The sequence below is a fragment of the Sarcophilus harrisii genome, chromosome 1 (genome assembly GCF_902635505.1).
Source record: "Sarcophilus harrisii chromosome 1, mSarHar1.11, whole genome shotgun sequence".
Classification (NCBI taxonomy): domain Eukaryota; kingdom Metazoa; phylum Chordata; class Mammalia; order Dasyuromorphia; family Dasyuridae; genus Sarcophilus; species Sarcophilus harrisii.
This window is the reverse complement of record NC_045426.1, coordinates 670,353,786-670,372,477: the sequence shown is the minus strand read 5'-3', so window position 1 is coordinate 670,372,477 and position 18,692 is coordinate 670,353,786. Positions and strand designations below refer to the sequence as shown.

The 18,692-nt window shown below is 47.6% G+C and overlaps 1 protein-coding gene across 1 annotated transcript in view; it reads left to right on the top strand.

Moving 5' to 3' along the window:
- POLRMT (RNA polymerase mitochondrial) overlaps positions 1-18,692 on the top strand; it is a 46,732-nt gene extending 28,040 nt beyond the window's left edge. The window contains exons 7-21 of the mRNA XM_031948272.1: positions 3,378-3,536; positions 7,642-7,812; positions 8,485-8,724; positions 9,261-10,049; positions 10,209-10,331; positions 12,155-12,277; positions 12,371-12,550; positions 14,604-14,690; positions 15,593-15,706; positions 15,804-15,856; positions 16,194-16,292; positions 16,483-16,555; positions 17,021-17,112; positions 17,667-17,734; positions 18,175-18,692. Coding sequence (XP_031804132.1) covers positions 3,378-3,536; positions 7,642-7,812; positions 8,485-8,724; positions 9,261-10,049; positions 10,209-10,331; positions 12,155-12,277; positions 12,371-12,550; positions 14,604-14,690; positions 15,593-15,706; positions 15,804-15,856; positions 16,194-16,292; positions 16,483-16,555; positions 17,021-17,112; positions 17,667-17,734; positions 18,175-18,224 — 2,421 coding nt within the window. The 3' untranslated portion in view covers positions 18,225-18,692. The remainder of the gene's footprint in view (positions 1-3,377; positions 3,537-7,641; positions 7,813-8,484; positions 8,725-9,260; positions 10,050-10,208; positions 10,332-12,154; positions 12,278-12,370; positions 12,551-14,603; positions 14,691-15,592; positions 15,707-15,803; positions 15,857-16,193; positions 16,293-16,482; positions 16,556-17,020; positions 17,113-17,666; positions 17,735-18,174) is intronic.

Genomic DNA, 18,692 nt, shown 5'->3' with positions numbered 1-18,692 from the left:
TGATCCACACTCAGTTCCCACAGTCCTTACTCTGGATGTAATGGTTCTTTTCATCACAAGATCATTGGGACTGGCCTCAAGAGCTATGTCTATCAGAATTGATAGTATAATCTTATTGCCATGTATAATGATCTCCTGGTTCTGTTCATTTCACTCAGCATCAGTTCATGTAAGTTGCTGCAGGCCTCTCTGTAATCATCCTGCTGGTCATTTCTTACAGAACAATAATATTGCATCACATTCAGATACCATAACTTATTCAGCCATTCTCCAACTGATGGGCATCCACTCAGTTTCCAGTTTCTAGCCACTACGAAAAGGGCTGCCACAAACATTTTTGCACATGTGGGTCCCTTTCTTTCCTTTATGATCTCTTTGGGATACTAGCCCAGTGGAAGCACTGCTGCATCAAAGGGGATATACAATTTGATAGCCCTTTGGGGATAGTTCCAAATTGTTCTCCAGAATGATTGGATCACTTCACAACTCCACCAACAATGTATTAAAAGGAAGGAATTTGTGACCAAAGAAGAACTGGAGTACATTTTAGAATGCAAGATGTATGATTTTGATTATATTAAGTTAAAAAGTTTTTGAACAAACAAAACCAATGCAGATAAGATTAGAAAGGAAGCAGTAAATTGTGAAAAATATGAAAAAATGCTTTAAATTACTATTGGTCAGAGAAATGCAAATTAAGACAACTGAGCTACTACTGCACATCTCTCAGATTGGCTAAAATGACAGGAAAGATAATGATGAATGTTGGAGGGTATATAGGAAAACTGGGACACTAATACATTGTTGATGGAGTTGTAACTGATCCAACCATTTTGGAGAGCAATCTGGAACTATGCCCAAAAGGCCATAATCCTGTGTATACCCTTTGACTCAGTAGTATTTCTACTGGGTCTGTACCCCTAAGAGATCATAAAAAACCAAAGGGGACCCACATGTGCAAAAATATTTGTAGCAGCCCTTTTTGTAGTGGCAAGGAACTGGAAACTAAACAGATGCTCATCAATTAGAGAATGGCTGAATAAATTATGGTATACGGATGTTACGGAATATTATTGTTCTGTAAGAAATTATCATCAAGATGATTTCAGAGAGGCCTGAGAGACTTACCTGAACTGATGCTCAGTAAAATGAGCAGAACCAGGAGATCATTGTACACAGCAACAAGAAGATGCAATGATCGACTGTGATGGTCATGGGTCTTTTCAATGATGAAGTGATTCAGGCCATTTCTAATAGATTTGTGATGGAGAGCGCCATCTACACCTGGAGAGAGGATTGTAGAGACTGAATATGGATTACAACCTATTATTTTCACTTTTTTTGTTGTTGTTGCTTGCATTTTCTTTCTCATTTTTTTCCTCTTTTTGATCTGATTTTTCTTGTGCATCCTGATAAATGTGGAAATGTATATAGAAGAATTGCCTTGTTTAACACATATTGGATTACTTGCCTTTTTGGGTAGGAGGTATAAAGAAGGGAGGGAGAAAATTTGAAATATAAAAGTTTTGCAGAGGTGAATGTTGGAACATATGCACATGTTTTGAAAATAAAAAGCTTTAAAATTTTAATGATTTAAAAAAAAAAAAGACCATCAAGGACCCCTCAGTAACCATATAGAAGCATAAATATGTAGCTGGAAGGGAATTGAAAGGTCTTTGAGTGTAGTCTCCTCTTGAGATAAGTGAGGTTCAAAGAAATACAATTATTTGATAGGCAGGGAAAAGCCCAAACTTTGGATTCCAAGTCCAGGATTCTTTACCCTGGATAATTCTGCCCTGTCTCTTACATGATTTATACAGTTCATTTGTCTCCCATTGTATGCTTTCATTTACAAGACAGTCACACATTTTATCTTATTTCTGTTGGTCTGGCTCCTCAGATGCCCTTCTTGCACTCTCTGCAAGATTCATACGTTTCACATCATCCTTCAGATCACCCCCAGCGTGATTTTTCTTTTGTAATTGCATAGTACAGTCTTATCCTTCCTAGATTTTTCCATCTTATTTCCTTAATGACTTGGATGGTTTTTTTCTTTTCTTTTCTTTTCTTTTTCCAAGTCAGATTAGCAAATCTTTATTTATTTATTTTAATTATAGCTTTTTATTTACAAGATATATGCATAGGTAATTTTTCAGCATTGACAGTTGCAAATCCTTTTGTTCCAACTTTTTCCCTCCTTCCCCCAGATGGCAGGTTGACCAATACATGTTAAATATGTTAAAGTATAAGTTAAATACATATACATATATATATATATATATATATATATATATATATATATATATATATATATATATACACATTTGGACTTTTTTTTCTTACAGTTTTGTAAGTCTCCTTAGATTTAAATGTTGAGAGACCCTTAGTGATTAGTTGGGCTATCCTAGTGATTTTACAGGCAGGGAAACTGAAACCAGGTTCCTTTACTCTATTGAAATAATGATGTGAATTTTATTAAGGTCCAGTTTATATTCTCTTGCCATCTCTTTGCTTGGATTTCATTTATGTATTAAATTAACTCTTTTTGTTTTATTCTTCATAGTCTTTTTGATAGAGGAAAAGAAGCAAAGCAAGGTCTGTATTGAGTTGCTTTCTGTCATCATCACTCCTCTGTACCCATTGATGATATTCTTTCTTGCCTTTGACCTACACTGCACCCATCATTCAGTGGTCATCTCTCTCGTCCATCCCTGCCAAGAAGAAAGTCCAAACTCCTCAACCTGGCATTCCAGGTCCTTACCAGTCTGTCTCAAGTCTGTCTTTCCTGCCTTATCTCATACCATATCATGACATGTTTGTACCCTTCACATCTAGCGTAGGCTACTTGCCTGTGGCTTGTAGTTGCCATGGGTATTCCTTTATGTACCCAGTACAAAGCCTTGGACTTTATGGCTGTTCAATAAATACTTGTGGGATAGTTCTTGCCTTTATTCTTCCTGTTCGCACTGTATGGAGCACCTCCCTCTTGGCCCAAGTCCCCTTAGACTTCCTGACTTCTTGAAGACTCAGTTTGAGCCTCATTTCTTTGGGCCATCATTGCTTTGATGGAACCTTCTTTCACTGATCTCATGGATCATCCTCTCTGGTCTGTGACTGGGTCAATCACCTGAATGGACCAGCTTCAGGAAACTGAGTCAGAGCAGCAAAAGGTTCCTCTAGTTGGATGCTGAGGAAAAGACTCCAGCTTAGAGAGGTGTTATCCCCATTCTAACTAAACAAGTCCATTTTTCTTCTCAGCTTAGTAAAATTGGAAACCTCTTAAGGACAAGACTTGTGTTCCCAGCTGGCATAGGAGCCTGCTCAGCAGACCCTTAAGCAGTGTGAATCACAATGATGGACTAATTCTTTCTTTGCAGAGAGATCATCTCAAGGACCTTAAATCCCAGTGGGAGGAGGCCTTGATGAAAACATTCAAGGAGACCAAAATCCACATGAGTAAACAGAAACAGCAGGCCAGCCTCTTCCCCTTCCTGTGCCTGCTGAAGAACAAGGATTATGTGGACCTCATGTTGCAGGTAAGCCAGGTGACTCCCCTTCATGCCCCAGGACTGTGCTTCAGTGAGAGTGGGCAGTGCTGATGCCTGTGTGATGGCTTGTGCCTGGGGGATCCCTGAGGGCCCCTTCCCAGTCTAGACTATCCAGGAACAGTCAAGGGCAAGGCTCTTCCATTTTGAGCAATTTGGCTTGGCCAGGCCTGAAGCCTTTGCTGAAAAGAACAGGGTGTGTGTCAGTAGAAGCTGCTCACCTAAATCTGTTTATGATGGGGGCAGGGTCAGGGACTGGAGCATTTGGAACAATCATGTCAAGGCCAGAAGGATTTTCCTTAAAAGACTTCCTCAGCCTCACACTCTGTAAGTCCCCCTCAAACAGCCAGCCCCAGGCAGAATTCCCCACTCATTCCCCATGGTTTCCTGGGTGCCTGGAGGGCCTTAAACTCTGTTACAGGCCCTCTGGGAGCCCAGTACTCCTGGTCCAGAAGACAAAGGAAAAACCTTCCTTCCCTTTACCTCAGAGAGAAATAGAGGAATGACAAAGAGAGCAAAAGACTTAAAAGCAAAACTTTCTTTTCTTTTTTTTTTTTTTTTTAAAGAGTGATTGACTTTATTTATTTAATTATAGCTTTTTATTTACAAGATATATGCATGGGTAATTTTTCAGCATTGATAATTGCAAGACCTTTTGTTCCAGTTTTTCCCCTCCCTCAGATGGCAGGTTGACCAATATGTGTTAAATATGTTAAAGTATATGTTAAATACAATGTGTGTGTGTGTGTGTGTGTGTGTGTGTGTGTGTGTGTATATATATCTCCATACAGTTATTTTGCTGCACAAGAAGAATCAGACTTTGAAATAATGTACAATTAGCCTGTGAAGGAAATAAAAAATGCAGGCGGACAAAAATAGAGGGATTGGGAATTCTGTGTAGTGGTTCATAGTCATCTCCCAGAGTTCTTTCACTGGGTGTAGCTGGTTCAGTTCATTACAAAGCAAAACTTTCTTAAAGAAATTGAAGGAGAAAAGTCATTCAATTGAGCCAACATTTATTTAGTGCCTGCTGCATGTCAAGCTGTGGGTTACTTGTTGGGGATACAGAGCCAGAAATGAAACAGATCCTGCCCTCCAGGGGCTTACTTTCTCACCCAGGGGAAGGGAGGTGATGACCCCATTTACACAGATAAGTAAATATGTGCTGCAAAGAAAGCTTTGCTCATATTTGTCAAGATCCAAAGTTGTTTTTTCCTTGGGCCCGTTGTACAGAGCTAGCCAGGACCCTTCCCCCACACCCTTCCCTTTTAACCCCTCAAGCCTGAGAGGCCTGGAATATCACTGTATTTTCCCATCAGACCCTGGGAGCTGCAGATCATTAAGATGCTGTTAGGCTAAGAAAGCCTCTTAAAGTCTCCCTGTGGACACATTACACGTCAGATGGTTCAGCAAGAAGTGATGGGAAAGAAGTCAGGAAGGAGGACAGCATCCTGAGAGCAAAGCCTGGTCTCTAGAGAAGGCTGGACACGTTCAGGGTCTCAGGGCCCTTCAGTAACTGCTTTGTTGGGGGGTGGATTACAATAAATTCCCTATAACAAAGTCATGGATACAAATCCATTATTTGATCCCTACCTGTGAAGAGTCACTTTTTGGGAAGAATTTGGGGTATTTTTTTTTTTTTTTCAGATTTTAAATGGAGGGAAAGAACAGCTATAATTGAAATCTGTCACACAGTAATTCAAAAACATTTTCAATTACCAAAGTCTTTAATTCCTGTCTCTTTTTTCAACTCAAAATGCCAATCTACAGAAAGTACTATTACAGTATATTGGAGGAGAAAAGAAGGTAGAAGGTGTTGTATGACATGGGCAGGTTACTTGCCCTTCTTGGTCCCAGCTTTCCTCATCTGCAACCTTTTCAAAGGGGAATCAAAAAAGGGGGTGGAGCTAGCTGGTCTCTGCAGCCCAACTCTAACATCCTGGGCTAGAATGCCAGAGGAGTTGCCTGACAACCAAAGCTGAAGTCGGAGCATAAGCCAGAAAGCCAAAAGGTGGAGAGAGCTTTAGAAAAGTCTGGAAAGATTTGCATGAATTGACTCAGAATGAAATGATCAGAAGCTAGAGAAATGTTTATACAACGGCAATATTATAAAGATAATCAACTTTGAAAAACTTAACTCTGATCAGAATAATGACTCACTGTAATGATGAGGACTTAGGCTGAAATATAGTGCTCACCGCCACATGGAGAGCTGATGGACTCAGAGAGCAGATGGCTGCATCTTTCTGTCTTCTCTCCCTCTCTCTCCTTTTTCCTTTCTTTCTTCCTTTCTTCCTTTTTTTTTGAAATGGCTAATGCTGGAATTTATTTTGCAAGACTATACATATTTGTAATGTGTTTTGTTTTTCTTGCTTTTTTAGTGATTATGGAACATGAGAGAAGGGAAAGAATTCGGAACTGAAAATAGAATAGAATTTTTTTTTTGAAGCCAAAGGATGAGGTTGCTCTGAGGTGACAGCTGACAAGAGTTCTCTGTCAGGCTGGCCAGTGACAGCTCTAGGAGCCCATGTAGACAGCCTTATCTCTGCAGGCTGTCATCATAGTGCACTGTTGGCTCCTTAACCAAGCCCATCAGATAAGGAAAATAGAAGGGGGTTGGAAAGCATGCTCTCGGGACTTTTATTGGGAACTTCTCATGGGAGAAATTGATTACTCCAAGGTTTAGAGGTATAGGTTTCTTATGAGGGAGGGCTAAATGGACAGCCCCTGAGTTCCAGGTGCTAGTTCACCAAGATCATTATACCATAAATATTATATGTCATATACTACTAGGTGTCTAATATATATTGTATACTACTGGATGTCTAGAAGAGGCTTTAGATCATTGGAGAAAGATTGGAAGATTGGCAATTATTAGACTGCAAGAGTCTAGAAAATGTAGAATAATAAAGCAAGAAGGAACCCCAGAATCTAGAATGGTAGAATTAGAAAAGTCCTGAGAAGACGAAATAGATGAATCGGTGGGGAGGAGGGAATTGAGTTCTCTGAGGACACGGGAATCATTTCCGAAAGGAACTCTGAAGACCCTTGGCCACTTATTCTAATTTTTTTTTTTTTAAACAAAATAGTGAGAGCAGGAAACAGATAAAAAAAAGACCCCAGGACGGCTAAGCAGGGCTTAGACTAGAGAGGCACAGACCAGCTCAGGGAAGAGCCTGAAGATACTTGAGAAAGGGAAAGACTGGGGTTGTGGATAGAAGGAGAAATGATGAAAGATATTGAGTGGGCCAAGCTAGGGCCAGAGCCTAGTGTCTGCTGTGCCTCTGATTTCCCAGGTACTAAAGGGTCCCACCTGACACCAAATTCCAGGTTCCTGAGAAGAGGAGCAAAGATGTTTTGTGGGATCCAGAAAAGACACAAGGTCTTTGGTACAGCATCTCTTGCACCTAAACTTGGTTCTGGCACATAGTAGGTGCTTAGCATTGTAATTATTTGGTGACTGAAATTGGTTTGCTCCAAAATCTTGACCCGTGGTCCATAGGACAGTGAAGGTGGTGTTCCTCAGTCATTAAAAAGGATTCCTCTCAGATTCGTCCATTGTGTTGATTACTTCCACTTGGAACTGATAGGCTGTATCTGCTAATACATGGAGAGCCAGTGCCCTTGTTGGTTTATGCTTCAATTACATTTTTTTTTTCCAGCTAACTCAAATCTGTCTTCTCTCCCTCCCATGCCTATAGCCTTCTTTCTCCATCTTCATCTCTTTGGTTTCCTTCAAGTTCCACTTAAAATCTCACCTTCTACAGGAAACTTTTCCTGGTCCCCTTAATTTCTCAGCTTTCTTTCTCTTGATTATTGCCAATTTATCTTGTTTGTTTTAATTTTTTTTATATTATTTATATTTATATTGTATCTCCTGAACTGAGAATTAGTTTACATATCTGTGCATTGGAGTCCCATCACCCTTAGCTTAGGTATCAGCGTACTTGCTTCTTTACGCCTTTTTGCCCTCGTTGGGAACAGGGTATGGAAATTCTGGCTTCTAACCCTCTGATGGTCTCCTCCTCAAAGCCTGAGTCATCCCTGTCTTTGTCTTTGTCCCCCCCTCCCCCCCCCCCCCCCCATTTTTGTCCAGGCTCTCTTCAACTTGCCTCCACATGGAGATTCCTTAATCCACTTAGTTATGGATCTTGGGATGAAGGTTTACAATAAGAATTTAATCCAGATGAAGATGAAACCCTTTGTATTAGATGAATTAAAGAGAAAGTATATGAATTATTTGCATCTTTTGGCCAAGGACACTCAGGTAAGAGAGATTTGCGTGACCTTCCTTCCTCCCCTCCAGCTTGAACTCAGGACAGAGAGGAACTAGCAAGGGCCCTTATTCAAATCCAGTCTTATATTGGATATGCTTAACAAGTTCTCCAGTGATTCTGTGAAGAAGTTTTCTGTGGTCCTCTGCAGTAAGGTGGGTAGAGGTGGGTACAGTGATCTACTATGCAGGGACTTATCTTTCATTATGGAATATAAAATCTTGGAACATACAGAGTGGCAAATGTGGAAACAGTCTTAAAATAAAGAAAATATGAAACTAGAAGGGACCCTAGAACAGAGAACGTCAGTGCTAGGAGGATTCTTAGAACCTGGAATGTCAGAGCTGGGGGGACCCTTAGAAAACAGAGTATTGGAAATAGGAGAACATGACTTAAAACATATCAGGGAAGGTCCTTAGAACAAAGGCTGTCAGAGCTGGGAGGACCTCTAAGACACAGAATGTCAGGGGTGGGAGGAACCTTAGAAACAAACCCTTAGAGAACCCTTGAGCTAGAACGTATCTAAGAAATTTGTTCAGTCTGCAGTTTACAAAAGAAGAAATGGAATCCCAGAATGGAGGGGGAGGGGAAGAGATTGCCTGATGAGCATAGGAGTCGCTGTTTGGAACTACTTTCTCCCTAGTAATTCGCTCTGGGCCTTGCAGCTGGACTCCTACTTGCCCCGGGAACACTGGGAAGCCTTGGAGTCCGAAACCACCATTTGCTCCGATTTCTTCATCCAAGAGAAAGTCTGGCCAGATGTGGTATTGGTGCAGCTGGGAACACAACTTGTTGAGATCATGGTGCAGTCTATCCATATGCCCACCAACTTGTTCTCCTCCCAGGCGGAGAAGAAACTTATCCCTGTGCTGTATCACGTTTACTCCTTCCTCTCTGTAAAGCAGGTAAGGATGCCTTGGGCCTACTGGTCTTCTTGGTGGCAGGATGCTTTTGGATTCTTCCATTCCCCCCCCCAGATCTAATCACTTCAGATCCCACTGATTTCGTGCTGTCATGAAGCAGACCCTTTACCTCTGTGGCTAGAATCCCTGAGTTTGAGTCTGGACTTGTGACCAAGGGAGCCACTAACTTCCGTACTTTTGTGGTTCATTTGACGAGACTTCCCGTCAGCCCTTCGGCTTTGTCTCACTTCTCTCAAGTGCCCAAGCATTGGTTTATTAAGCGCCTTCTAAGTGCTGGCACAGGTCCCCACAGGTGTCTACTGAATGTCACGTCCAGGCTTCTGCCAGGAGAAAAAAGGAGGATCCCTGGGCTTGGCCATGTGTCTGGTTCCTTGTAGCTTTGATTTTATCCTTTTCTGCGTTCTTTATTAAATAAATGAGTTGAGTGGGCAGCCTGGGGTTTGGAATTCTGGATGGGAGCCTTTTTTCCCCTGGTGAATTTGATTCTGAAGATCTTATTTTGATTCTTGGTTTTCCAGATTGGTTTCATTAAGCCCCACCCATCCTTCAGTCAGCTGGTGGCCGACGCTGCTTGCACCAAGCTGACCTTTGACTCTTCTGTCATGCCCATGCTGTGCCCTCCCATGCCCTGGATCTCGCCTCACTTTGGGGCCTACATCCTCCACCCCACCAAGCTGATGCGCTGCCTGGACGGGACCGTGCAGCATCAGCAGCTCCTGGAGAGCTGCCCTAAGCAGAACTTGCACGCGGTGCTCGATGCCCTCAATCAGCTGGGTAGCTGTGCCTGGAAGGTGAACCAGCCTGTGCTGGACCTCATCATCTCCATTTTCAATTCTAAGGGCAGCAAGAAGCTGGATGTGCCCCCGCCCCTCTCGGAGGCCCCTGTCCCCCCTTCCTACCAGCTTTCCAAAGACGCCAGCTCTTCAGAAAAGGCGAAGCTGCGGCGGGAGATTGCCCAGTGCCACAAGACCGCTCGGGAGATGTACAGCCTGCGCACAGACGCCCTGTACAAGCTGTCCATCGCCCACCACCTGCGGGACCAGATCTTCTGGTTCCCCCACAACATGGACTTCCGGGGCCGCACCTACCCTTGTCCACCGCACTTCAACCACCTGGGCAGTGACATGACCCGGGCTATCTTGCTGTTTGCAGAAGGCAAGCCCTTGGGGCCCAATGGCTTGGATTGGTTAAAGATTCACCTCATCAACTTGACGGGGCTTAAGAAGAAAGAGTCTCTGCAGGCCCGGCTGGCCTATGCCAATGAGATCTTGGAGGACATCCTGGACTCGGCAGACAATCCACTGACCGTAGGTGAAAGTGGCCACAGGGAGTTGTAGTGGGAGCGGCGAGGCAGGCTTGGGCAAGGGGAGTGGGCAGGGCCTCCCCCACAGAGAATCAGTGAATGAGGAAATCACCCTGTGGGCCTGTGCCCACCAGAGCTAATCAGCTGCCTTTCTTCTCCTCAGGGAAGGAAGTGGTGGATGGATGTTGATGAGCCCTGGCAGGCCCTGGCCTGCTGTATGGAAATCGCCAGGGCCGTTCGGTCACCAGATCCTGAAGCATACATCTCCCATTTCCCCATCCACCAGGTAACCGACAGTGGAGGTGAATGAATGGCTCTGTCCGCGGTGGAGGTGGAAGTCCTGCTTAGAGGAAGGATAGAGGGAAATTGCTGGGAAACTCACAGATTGCCCCCAGATTGGAGCTGTTCCTTAGAACAGCAAGGTGTCTCAGAAAGAAGAGCGTTTCCTGTCCCTGGATGATCACCCATGGAGACACTGTGTGTTTAAAGAATCTTAGATTACATGGGACCTTTGAGGTCAATTAGCTTTGATATATAGGAGACATTTCTGTTCAGGTTGAAGTAGGATTCAGAGGTTCTTTCTGGCTCTAAAATGCTGTGGGCAGTTACTGAAACCAGAAAGATTCCCCCCTGAGCTTCACGTAGAAGAGGAAGGAAGAAAACAAGCATTAATAAGTGCCTACTTGGTCCCAGACACTAAGCTCTTTTATAGATATTAACAACAACCCCAGAGGTAGGTGCTATTATAATTCTTGGTTTATAGTGGAGGAAACTGAGGCATTCAGGTTAGGTAATTTGCCCAGGATCAGCTAGGAAATGTTTGGATTTGAATTCAGGTCTTTGTGATTTCAGGTCCAGGGCTCTAGCCACTAGCCACTTAGTTTTTATGGCCTTACATACCCTCTTCTGTGACAAGAAGATTGGACAGAACAGTGGGGATGAGCAGAAGGCTTGGAACTGACTGTTCAACCAGTAGTTCTAAGGGCCTCTGTGTGCCAGACCCTGGGGATAAGGATGGAATGAAATGGTCCTCACCCTAATTCCTAGGGAGAAATAACAGATAAGTAAACATAAGACATTGGTAAACATTAAGACAAAATAATTTTGAGGGCAGCAGAGAAGGCACTAATGACTAGGGAGCCTGGGCCCAGGCCTTTTCTCCATGAAGATGCCCAAACTGAGGCTTAAAGGGAGCTGGAGATTTCAAGGGCTGTGTGAGCTAAGTCCTGAGGGACAGAGGCGAGGATGGCATGTGGACAGGGTTTGCCAGCCAGGCTGGTTTTGTGGAAGCGCAGAGCCCACCCATCTAGGAAGAGAGATTGGAGCCAGGTTTTAAAGGTCTGGGAATGTCTGCAGTTTGTACTTTATCCCAGAAGTAATAGGGAACCCCTGAACCTTTTTGAGCCGGGGAGGGGGCTTCAGGATTATCAGCTTTGCAGCTGTGTAGATTGGAGAAGGGCCCGTCTTCCAGAAAGTTCCTTCAGAAGTCCAGGTGAGAGGTGAGAAGGGACTTAGCCAGGGTACTCACAAGGTAGGTAGAGGGAGGCGTTTGAGCCAAAGGAGGAAAGCTCTTTACCAGGCAAGAATTAAGACTGAACCTATGAAAAGGCATTGGGCAAAAACTGAACCCCCTCGGCCCCAGCTCATCCTCCCCTCTAGGCAGGGGGCCAGGTCTTCATATTTATTATAAGAGATTTGCCTGATCCCATAATGGGATCAAAAAGGCTCAGACGGGCTTGCTGCCCACAGAGATGGAAGATCTTCCACCCTCCTCCTCATAGCTGTGATATTCTGGCACAGGCCAGCAGCACATTCTACTTCCCTCCCCCTACTCTACCCCAAGCTTTCCCCTTTTGTATTCAACATTAGTTTTTGTGGTTAGCTGCTTTCTCCCTCCTTTCCATGGAGTCTTCATGACCCTCCATGCACCCACTGTCATTTTCTTCTGGATTTAAAGCTAGTACCCCTTACTGTCCTTCTCCATCCATGTGGTGGGGCCAGACCAACCCCAGGTAGTCCATGTATTCCTTTCATATTCGTCCTGGCCTGCCTGCTAGGTCTGCCTCTTGAGAGCTGGGTAAGATCCCCCCACGTGGCTTTTCTCTGCAGGATGGTTCCTGTAATGGGCTTCAGCATTATGCGGCTTTGGGCCGAGATGTCATCGGAGCAACCTCTGTGAACCTGATGCCTTGTGATGTTCCCCAGGATGTCTACAGTGTGGTGGCCCAGATGGTAAGGGACCTGCTCCTCGTGCTGCTGGGGCAGAGGCTGGAGGCGGGGAGGAGAGGTCTTGATCCGGGTCCTTGCTCCTTTCCCCCTGTGTAGGTGGAAGAGCTGCGCAAAAGAGATGCTGCTGCAGGGAGATCGATAGCCCAAGTCCTGGAGGGCTTCATTAGCCGCAAGCTGGTCAAGCAGACGGTGATGACGGTGGTCTACGGGGTGACGTACTATGGTGGCAGGCTGCAGATTGAGAAGCGCTTGAAGGAGCTGGACATGTTCCCCAAGGTTGGTCCTCCCAGGCAAAGGAGAATGTACCTCCCCTTCCGGGTGAGGACCACAGGCTGTGTCCCAGACAAGCCCCCTTTCCTTAGGAGCCTTCTGGGATGGGCTGCTCACATCATTGGTTCTTGGCTCTCCCTGCTCATGATCTTAGCGTGACCCAGGATCACTTGGCTGGCTCCTCAGAGCTTTGCTAGGGCTTGTTTGTGGATATGGAGGTAATCGTAGCTGTGCAGTCCATGCAGACATGCTAAATCCCTGCCCCAGCCTCGGGGTAAGGCTTTGTGGCTGGCCAGAGCTGGCCATGGGATGTACTTCTTAGTGCCTCCTGACAGATGTCTGGGTGCATCGACTCCCTTTTCCCTTCCCAGCCACTGCCAAGTTCTGTCTTCATCCTTTCCCTCTCTGTCCCTGTGGCCCGCATCTTCACCTGGTTCTTTTTACACTCACCTGGGCTTTTGTAACAGGCTTTTTCCTAGCTGATCTTTCTTCTTCAGGTGTCCTTGTGTCCAGGCCTATCTTCCAGACCACAGCCAGAATAAACTGGCCAGCTTTCAAGCCCTTGGGAGGCTCCCCAACAGGAGACCCTATAGAAGATGGGCCAATTCAGCTTCTTATCCTCAGTGCTGACAGTAGCATACTGGGCTTGGTACACGCCCTCAGACGTAGGCTGCAGGCCACAGCTTTCAGAGCTGGAAAGGACCTTGGAGAGCACCAAATCATTCTCCTCCGTGCTTTATTTTAAACATTTTTTCTACATTTTAAACTTAGATACAAAATGTAGAAAAAAGGAACATCTCCATGTACACAGCAGAACATAAGAGAGAATTCAGAATAGAACAATATATTTCCAATTCACAAAAATCTAGATAATAAATCCTGAAATTGTTTTCAAAACAAACCATCTTTCTTGTGCTTCCTTCTAGTGTTTCTTTTTTTCTTTGGTGTATACTTTTTATTTTATTTTCTCTCTCCTTCCTTTCTCCCCTTTCTTCCTTCTCCCCACCCTACAGAATGCTACAATTAAGCATGAATATGTGTAAATATAATATGTATGTACATATACATAAATATACATACATATCCATAAAACATACATATATATGTAAGATCTTACTATATATGCATATTTCTTTTTGTCAGTTCTTTCTCTGGAGGTGGATAGCATCTTTAATTTGCATGTCTCTGTTCAAGAATGTTTTTTCTTAGATAATTTGATTTATTCTTTGAAAAATTCTGTTCATATCCTTTGACTCTTCATCAATTGGATATAATTTGTATTAAATTTGGCAATGTTTTCTATATATTTGAGAAATAAGATCCCTACCTGAGAGATTGTCTCTGATAGTTTTTTCCTCATATTCTAAATGAGCACACTTGCCTGTCATTTTGCAGTTGCCCTCTTGTGGTCAAACTGGGTCCAGTCTTGGGATAATAGGGTTTGTGGAGACAGGGGGAGAGATCCCAAGCATGTTTAATTGCAGTCTGGTACTGTAGCAAGAACCTTAGGCTGGCATTGACTTGAGTGCCTAACTATCCCACGTGATCTTGGGTAAGTTGACCACAAGTCACAATCATTCTCTTTGTAACCCAGCAAGGCCGCTCCCTCATCCTTGATTTTTCTCTGAACTCCCTTGAGCCTTGTTCCTGTTTTCCTTCTGCTTCATTTCTGAAGCATGAGAGTTGACAGCTTCCCTGGCTGCTGGACTCTGGAGAGCTTTCCTGATAGGTTTAGATTTCTTCCAGGCTTCCTGGCGCCCCTTGGCTCCTAGAATTTGATGGGTCTCTCCAGGTCACCTTCTTTAGGCCCAGTGTTTTGTAGACTGTAGTTCCATTCCTGTACCGGCTTTTCTGGTCAGCGAAGCTTTGTTGTTCAGATCCTTCTCCATTCCTTCACTTGGGTCATTCAACAAACATGAAACACTTGCTGTGTGCAGATAACGCTCTCGGGCTGATACTGCTGAGGACACGCACTGGATGAGCACTCTCATGGCCTGCTAGCCGCCCCGGGCTGGGCAGCCAGCAGCACCCACTGACTGCCTCTCTTTCTCCTTACCAGGAGTCTGTGTGGGAAGCCTCCTTTTACATCTCCCAGCTGGTCTTCAGTAGCCTCAGTGAGATGTTCTCGGGAACCAGAGAAATCCAGGTACCTCCTTCCCTCCCCTTCCCCAAGACTTCACGCAGGGGCTCACAAAGGACCCTCAGATTGTGGGAGGATTCGAGCTGCCTGGCAGGGACAGCATTAGTCTGGGCAGGAACTCAGGGACAGGGATTAGAAGACCTGGGTTCTCTCCAGCACTGGCTCTGTGACCGTGAAGAAGCAACTCCCTCCCATCTGTGAGAGGGCAGTGAGAACCCCTAGGTCTGCCTCCAGAAAGTGGTGAGCCAAGCTCTCAGTGTTGTAAAGTGGGCGCACAGGCCAACCCCCGCCTCATTCTGTGGTGGACCCAGCTCCCCAAGGGGCACATTCAGCATCTTCAGTGCTGGTGTCCATTCCCCCCCCCCCTTTTTCCAGTGGGCTTTGGAGACAAGATTCAAACTTGATTGATTTGCAAGGTTCCCCCCAACATATAGGGCTGGGTCCGTTCCCAGCAGGGGAGGAGCATTTCTTTCCAGAAGGAAACGAGGGTCAGCTGGTTAGTTAAGCAGGAGGTCCCAGGACCGTCTCTTCCCCTTCCCCGGCAGGACGCCTCCCATTTGTGTCTGTGATGTTCTTCTGATCTTGGCTAATCACTGTGACAACCCCGGGGGAGGGAGTGCTAATTCTGAGCGCCCAAGGAAGGCCGGGGAGGTGAACATCACAGTGCCCTAGGAAACCCAAGTTCAAATCTTGGTGCTCATGAAGAGCTCATTACCAGGCAATTGAGCTCAGGGTCAGCAGATGCTCATGTACCTAAGGAGAGTGAGGCCAAGAAAGGAAGCCCTTGGCCAAAGACCTGTCGAGGGGCTGAGATTCAGGCCTGTGGCCTCCAGTGAGGCTGCTCGGAGCCTCCTCTCCCAGCCTTGGCTGCACACTCACCCTCTGTCCCCGGTGCCGGCTCTCTCTAGGACTGGCTCACAAAAAGCGCGCACTTCATCTCCAAGTCAGGCTCCACCGTGCAGTGGGTCACACCTCTGGGCCTCCCCATCATTCAGCCATATCACAAGAGCCAGAAAATCGTTGTAAGTGCTCCATGCCCGCTGCCTAAAGGGGGGTGTGTGTCTGAGAGAGTGTGTCCGTCTGTCCCTCCCCAGAGTGACCTCCTGCTTCTCTCCTCAGATCCCCGGGAGCCTGCAGTCCCTCTGCCTCATGAGTTGCTCTGATGTCAGTCAGTAAGTGACTCCTCATACAGTCCCCAGGTCACAGGGAGCAAGGGCCTGCCTTCATTTAAGACCCTGGCAGCTAGCTGTCCCTCATGGCCACCTCAGAAACTTCTTCCTCACCAGCCTGGTGCCGGGGGCTGAGGGCGCTGGTTTCTCCCCAGGGCCCTCTCAGCGCCCGGGGTCTGTCCCTGCTTCAGAGTTGCGACTGAGGCTTTGCATTCTGGGAGTTGCTGGGGAAAAGGAGAGGAGGAGGAGGAGGAGGAAGAGGTGGGGGGGAGGGGGAACAGAAGAGGGAGGAGGAGGTCTTTGTAAGACGGACAGGCAGCTCCCACCCTTGTCCTCACAGGAAACCCAACACCTTGAAGCAGAAGAATGCTTTCCCCCCCAACTTCATCCACTCACTGGACTCCACCCACATGATGCTGACGGCCTTGCACTGTCACAAGTGAGTGGGCGCCGCTCCTCTCCCTGCCCTCAGAAAGGTTCCGGGGGTGCGGGTGGGGGGAGGGGGAGACGTGGCAGGCCTGGGCAACAGCCGCGCTCTTGGGGCCTCGTGGAAGTCAGAGTCCCTGGGGGCGAATTGTTCTGTCCCCCTCAGCCCCGCTCCCTGCCTCTAACCTCTCCCTGCCTCCCAGGCAGGGACTGACCTTCGTCTCTGTGCACGACTGCTTCTGGACACATGCGTGCACCGTGGACTGCATGAACAAGGTGAGCGAGCCGAGCAAGCCAGGCTCACGAGTGGAGGCCAGGCCCTTCAGGAGGCCTGTGGGGCCCTCACCGAGGGCAGTGGTCAGCCTCACTGTGGGAGGCCCAAAGGGAGTTCTCCCAAAGGGGAAGGGGCCGGAGAAGTCCTGAGTCTCGGTTTGAGAGTCTGGGAATTTCCTCTTCCCCACCCCTCACCTCTGTACTCCCTGCAGGCGTCAGTAACCAGGGCAGAGCCTCCGGGGCCGGAGCCAGCTCCAAGGCAGCCGGTGCCCCGGGAGTCCAGGGCCCGGACTAGGGCTGTGATGGGGCCCCTTAGCACCGTAGCTCTGAGGCTGAGCAAAGCTGGGCCACAGTCGGGGTGATCTCTGCTGGGGGGGGGGGCTCAACTGGAAGCTCCATTTCTCTCCCCAACCAAACGGGGCAGGAGGGGGGGGGGGATGGGGGCCTCAGTTTTCTCCTGCTTTCCAGATCTGCCGGGAACAGTTTGTGAATCTGCACAGTCAGCCCATCCTGAATGAATTATCCAAGTACCTGGTACAGAAGTACTGCTCTGGGTTCTTGTGAGTAACCTCTCCCCCTCCCTTCTCCTTCCTGGGGGCCGGCGGCCTCCACTCCCAGCACAGGGAGAAGGCTGGTTCAGTCTCCTCAGCTTTGGCCTTCTCCAGGGGGCTCAGAGAATAGCTAGATCAGAAGGCTTGATCTTGGGACCCACTTCTGAAACTACCGGACAAAGCCCGAGTCCCTGAGGAGGCCGAGCTGCTCGCTGGACGGATGGTGGAACTTCAGGGCCCAGTGGGGAAGGGATTTGTCAAGTCAAGGCAGAGCTTGGCATAGAACCCGGCTCTCCATGGGGCCTTCCAGTTCAACCCAGCTGCTGTTCAGCAGCATTCCCCTGGAAAAGCAAAGGCAGCCCATGGTGATTTAAGTCCCAAACCACTCTGGGCTCTCTCCCTGTGCAGTGATTGTTTCCTCATCTGTACTCCATGCCCTCTCTCTGGCCCTCAAGGGCTCCTGTCAGCGTCCCCTGCCCACCCTGCCCTAGGAGGCTGAGCCTCTGCTGCCAGTCGGTCATGGTCTGGCTGCTGACTTTTTCCCCTTTGGACATTGATCTTAGGTCTCGTGATTCCTTGTCCAGCAGCGAGAAGTTGATGCTAAAGACTCTGTCTCATGTGCCTGAAAGAGGTGAGGGAGCAAGGCCAGACAGCCCCTGGTGTGGGCCGGGCACAGGGGGCCTCCCGGGCATCTGGGCCCTCGCCCCGGCAGCCGTAGGGATAAGCTGAGTCCCTCGGGATGCCCCCACTCTCTGAGCCCCAGGGATGAGGAACAGGCTTTGTGTGGGTGGCATCTGGGAGTCTCCACCCCAGTCCCAGGACCGTCCTCTGCCACTTAGAATCTCTTATTGATTCATCTCCCTCTAGCTCTCTCCTGCTCCCAGGCCCTCCCCCTGCAGGGAGCTTTGGGCTGCAGCCTGGTAGCCTCTGCCCCAGTCCTACACAGGGCCTTTGTGCATGCTGGGAGCCGGGGCTCGGGGCCGGCAGCCTCCCTCGCTGTCCCCCGGCTTTCCCAGCTCCTCTCTGATGAGTGGCTCCACTGACTCATTCTTTTCTCCATCCCTCCCTTAGGAGACTTTGATCTACAGAATGTGAAGCAATCCACCTACTTCTTCAGCTAAAGATGGCTCTGAGCATGTCAGACACCCCCGAGCCTGGGAGGGCCCATTCTGGAGGCTGGGGTTCAGAGGTCCCTTGGCAGGAGTGTACCTGTATCAGGAGGTTCGGGGCTGTGAGCCCTCCAGGAGTCCATCCTGGCCAGGGGCTGGCTGAGCTGGCCGGGAGCAGCCGCATCCCTTCCCATGGTTCAGAGAGGAGGGGGCTTGTTCCTCCAGCGCATGGGCTGGTGGGGGGGCTGGGCAAGGGGCTTGCCAGCTCTGGCTGACCTCCCCAGCCCCGTCCCTTACCAACTTCCTGGCCCTGCAGCTGCCCCCGTGCTCCAGGCCTGCTGAGGAGTTAGGACTAGACAGGAAGCCCCTTCTTTCAGGAGGACTGTAGGATTTTCCATACTTTGACCCGTTTGTCCATCCTGAGCATCCAGAATCCTCTGGCCCGTGTACAGTAGTGTAAATAAAAATCTGTTCACCTCA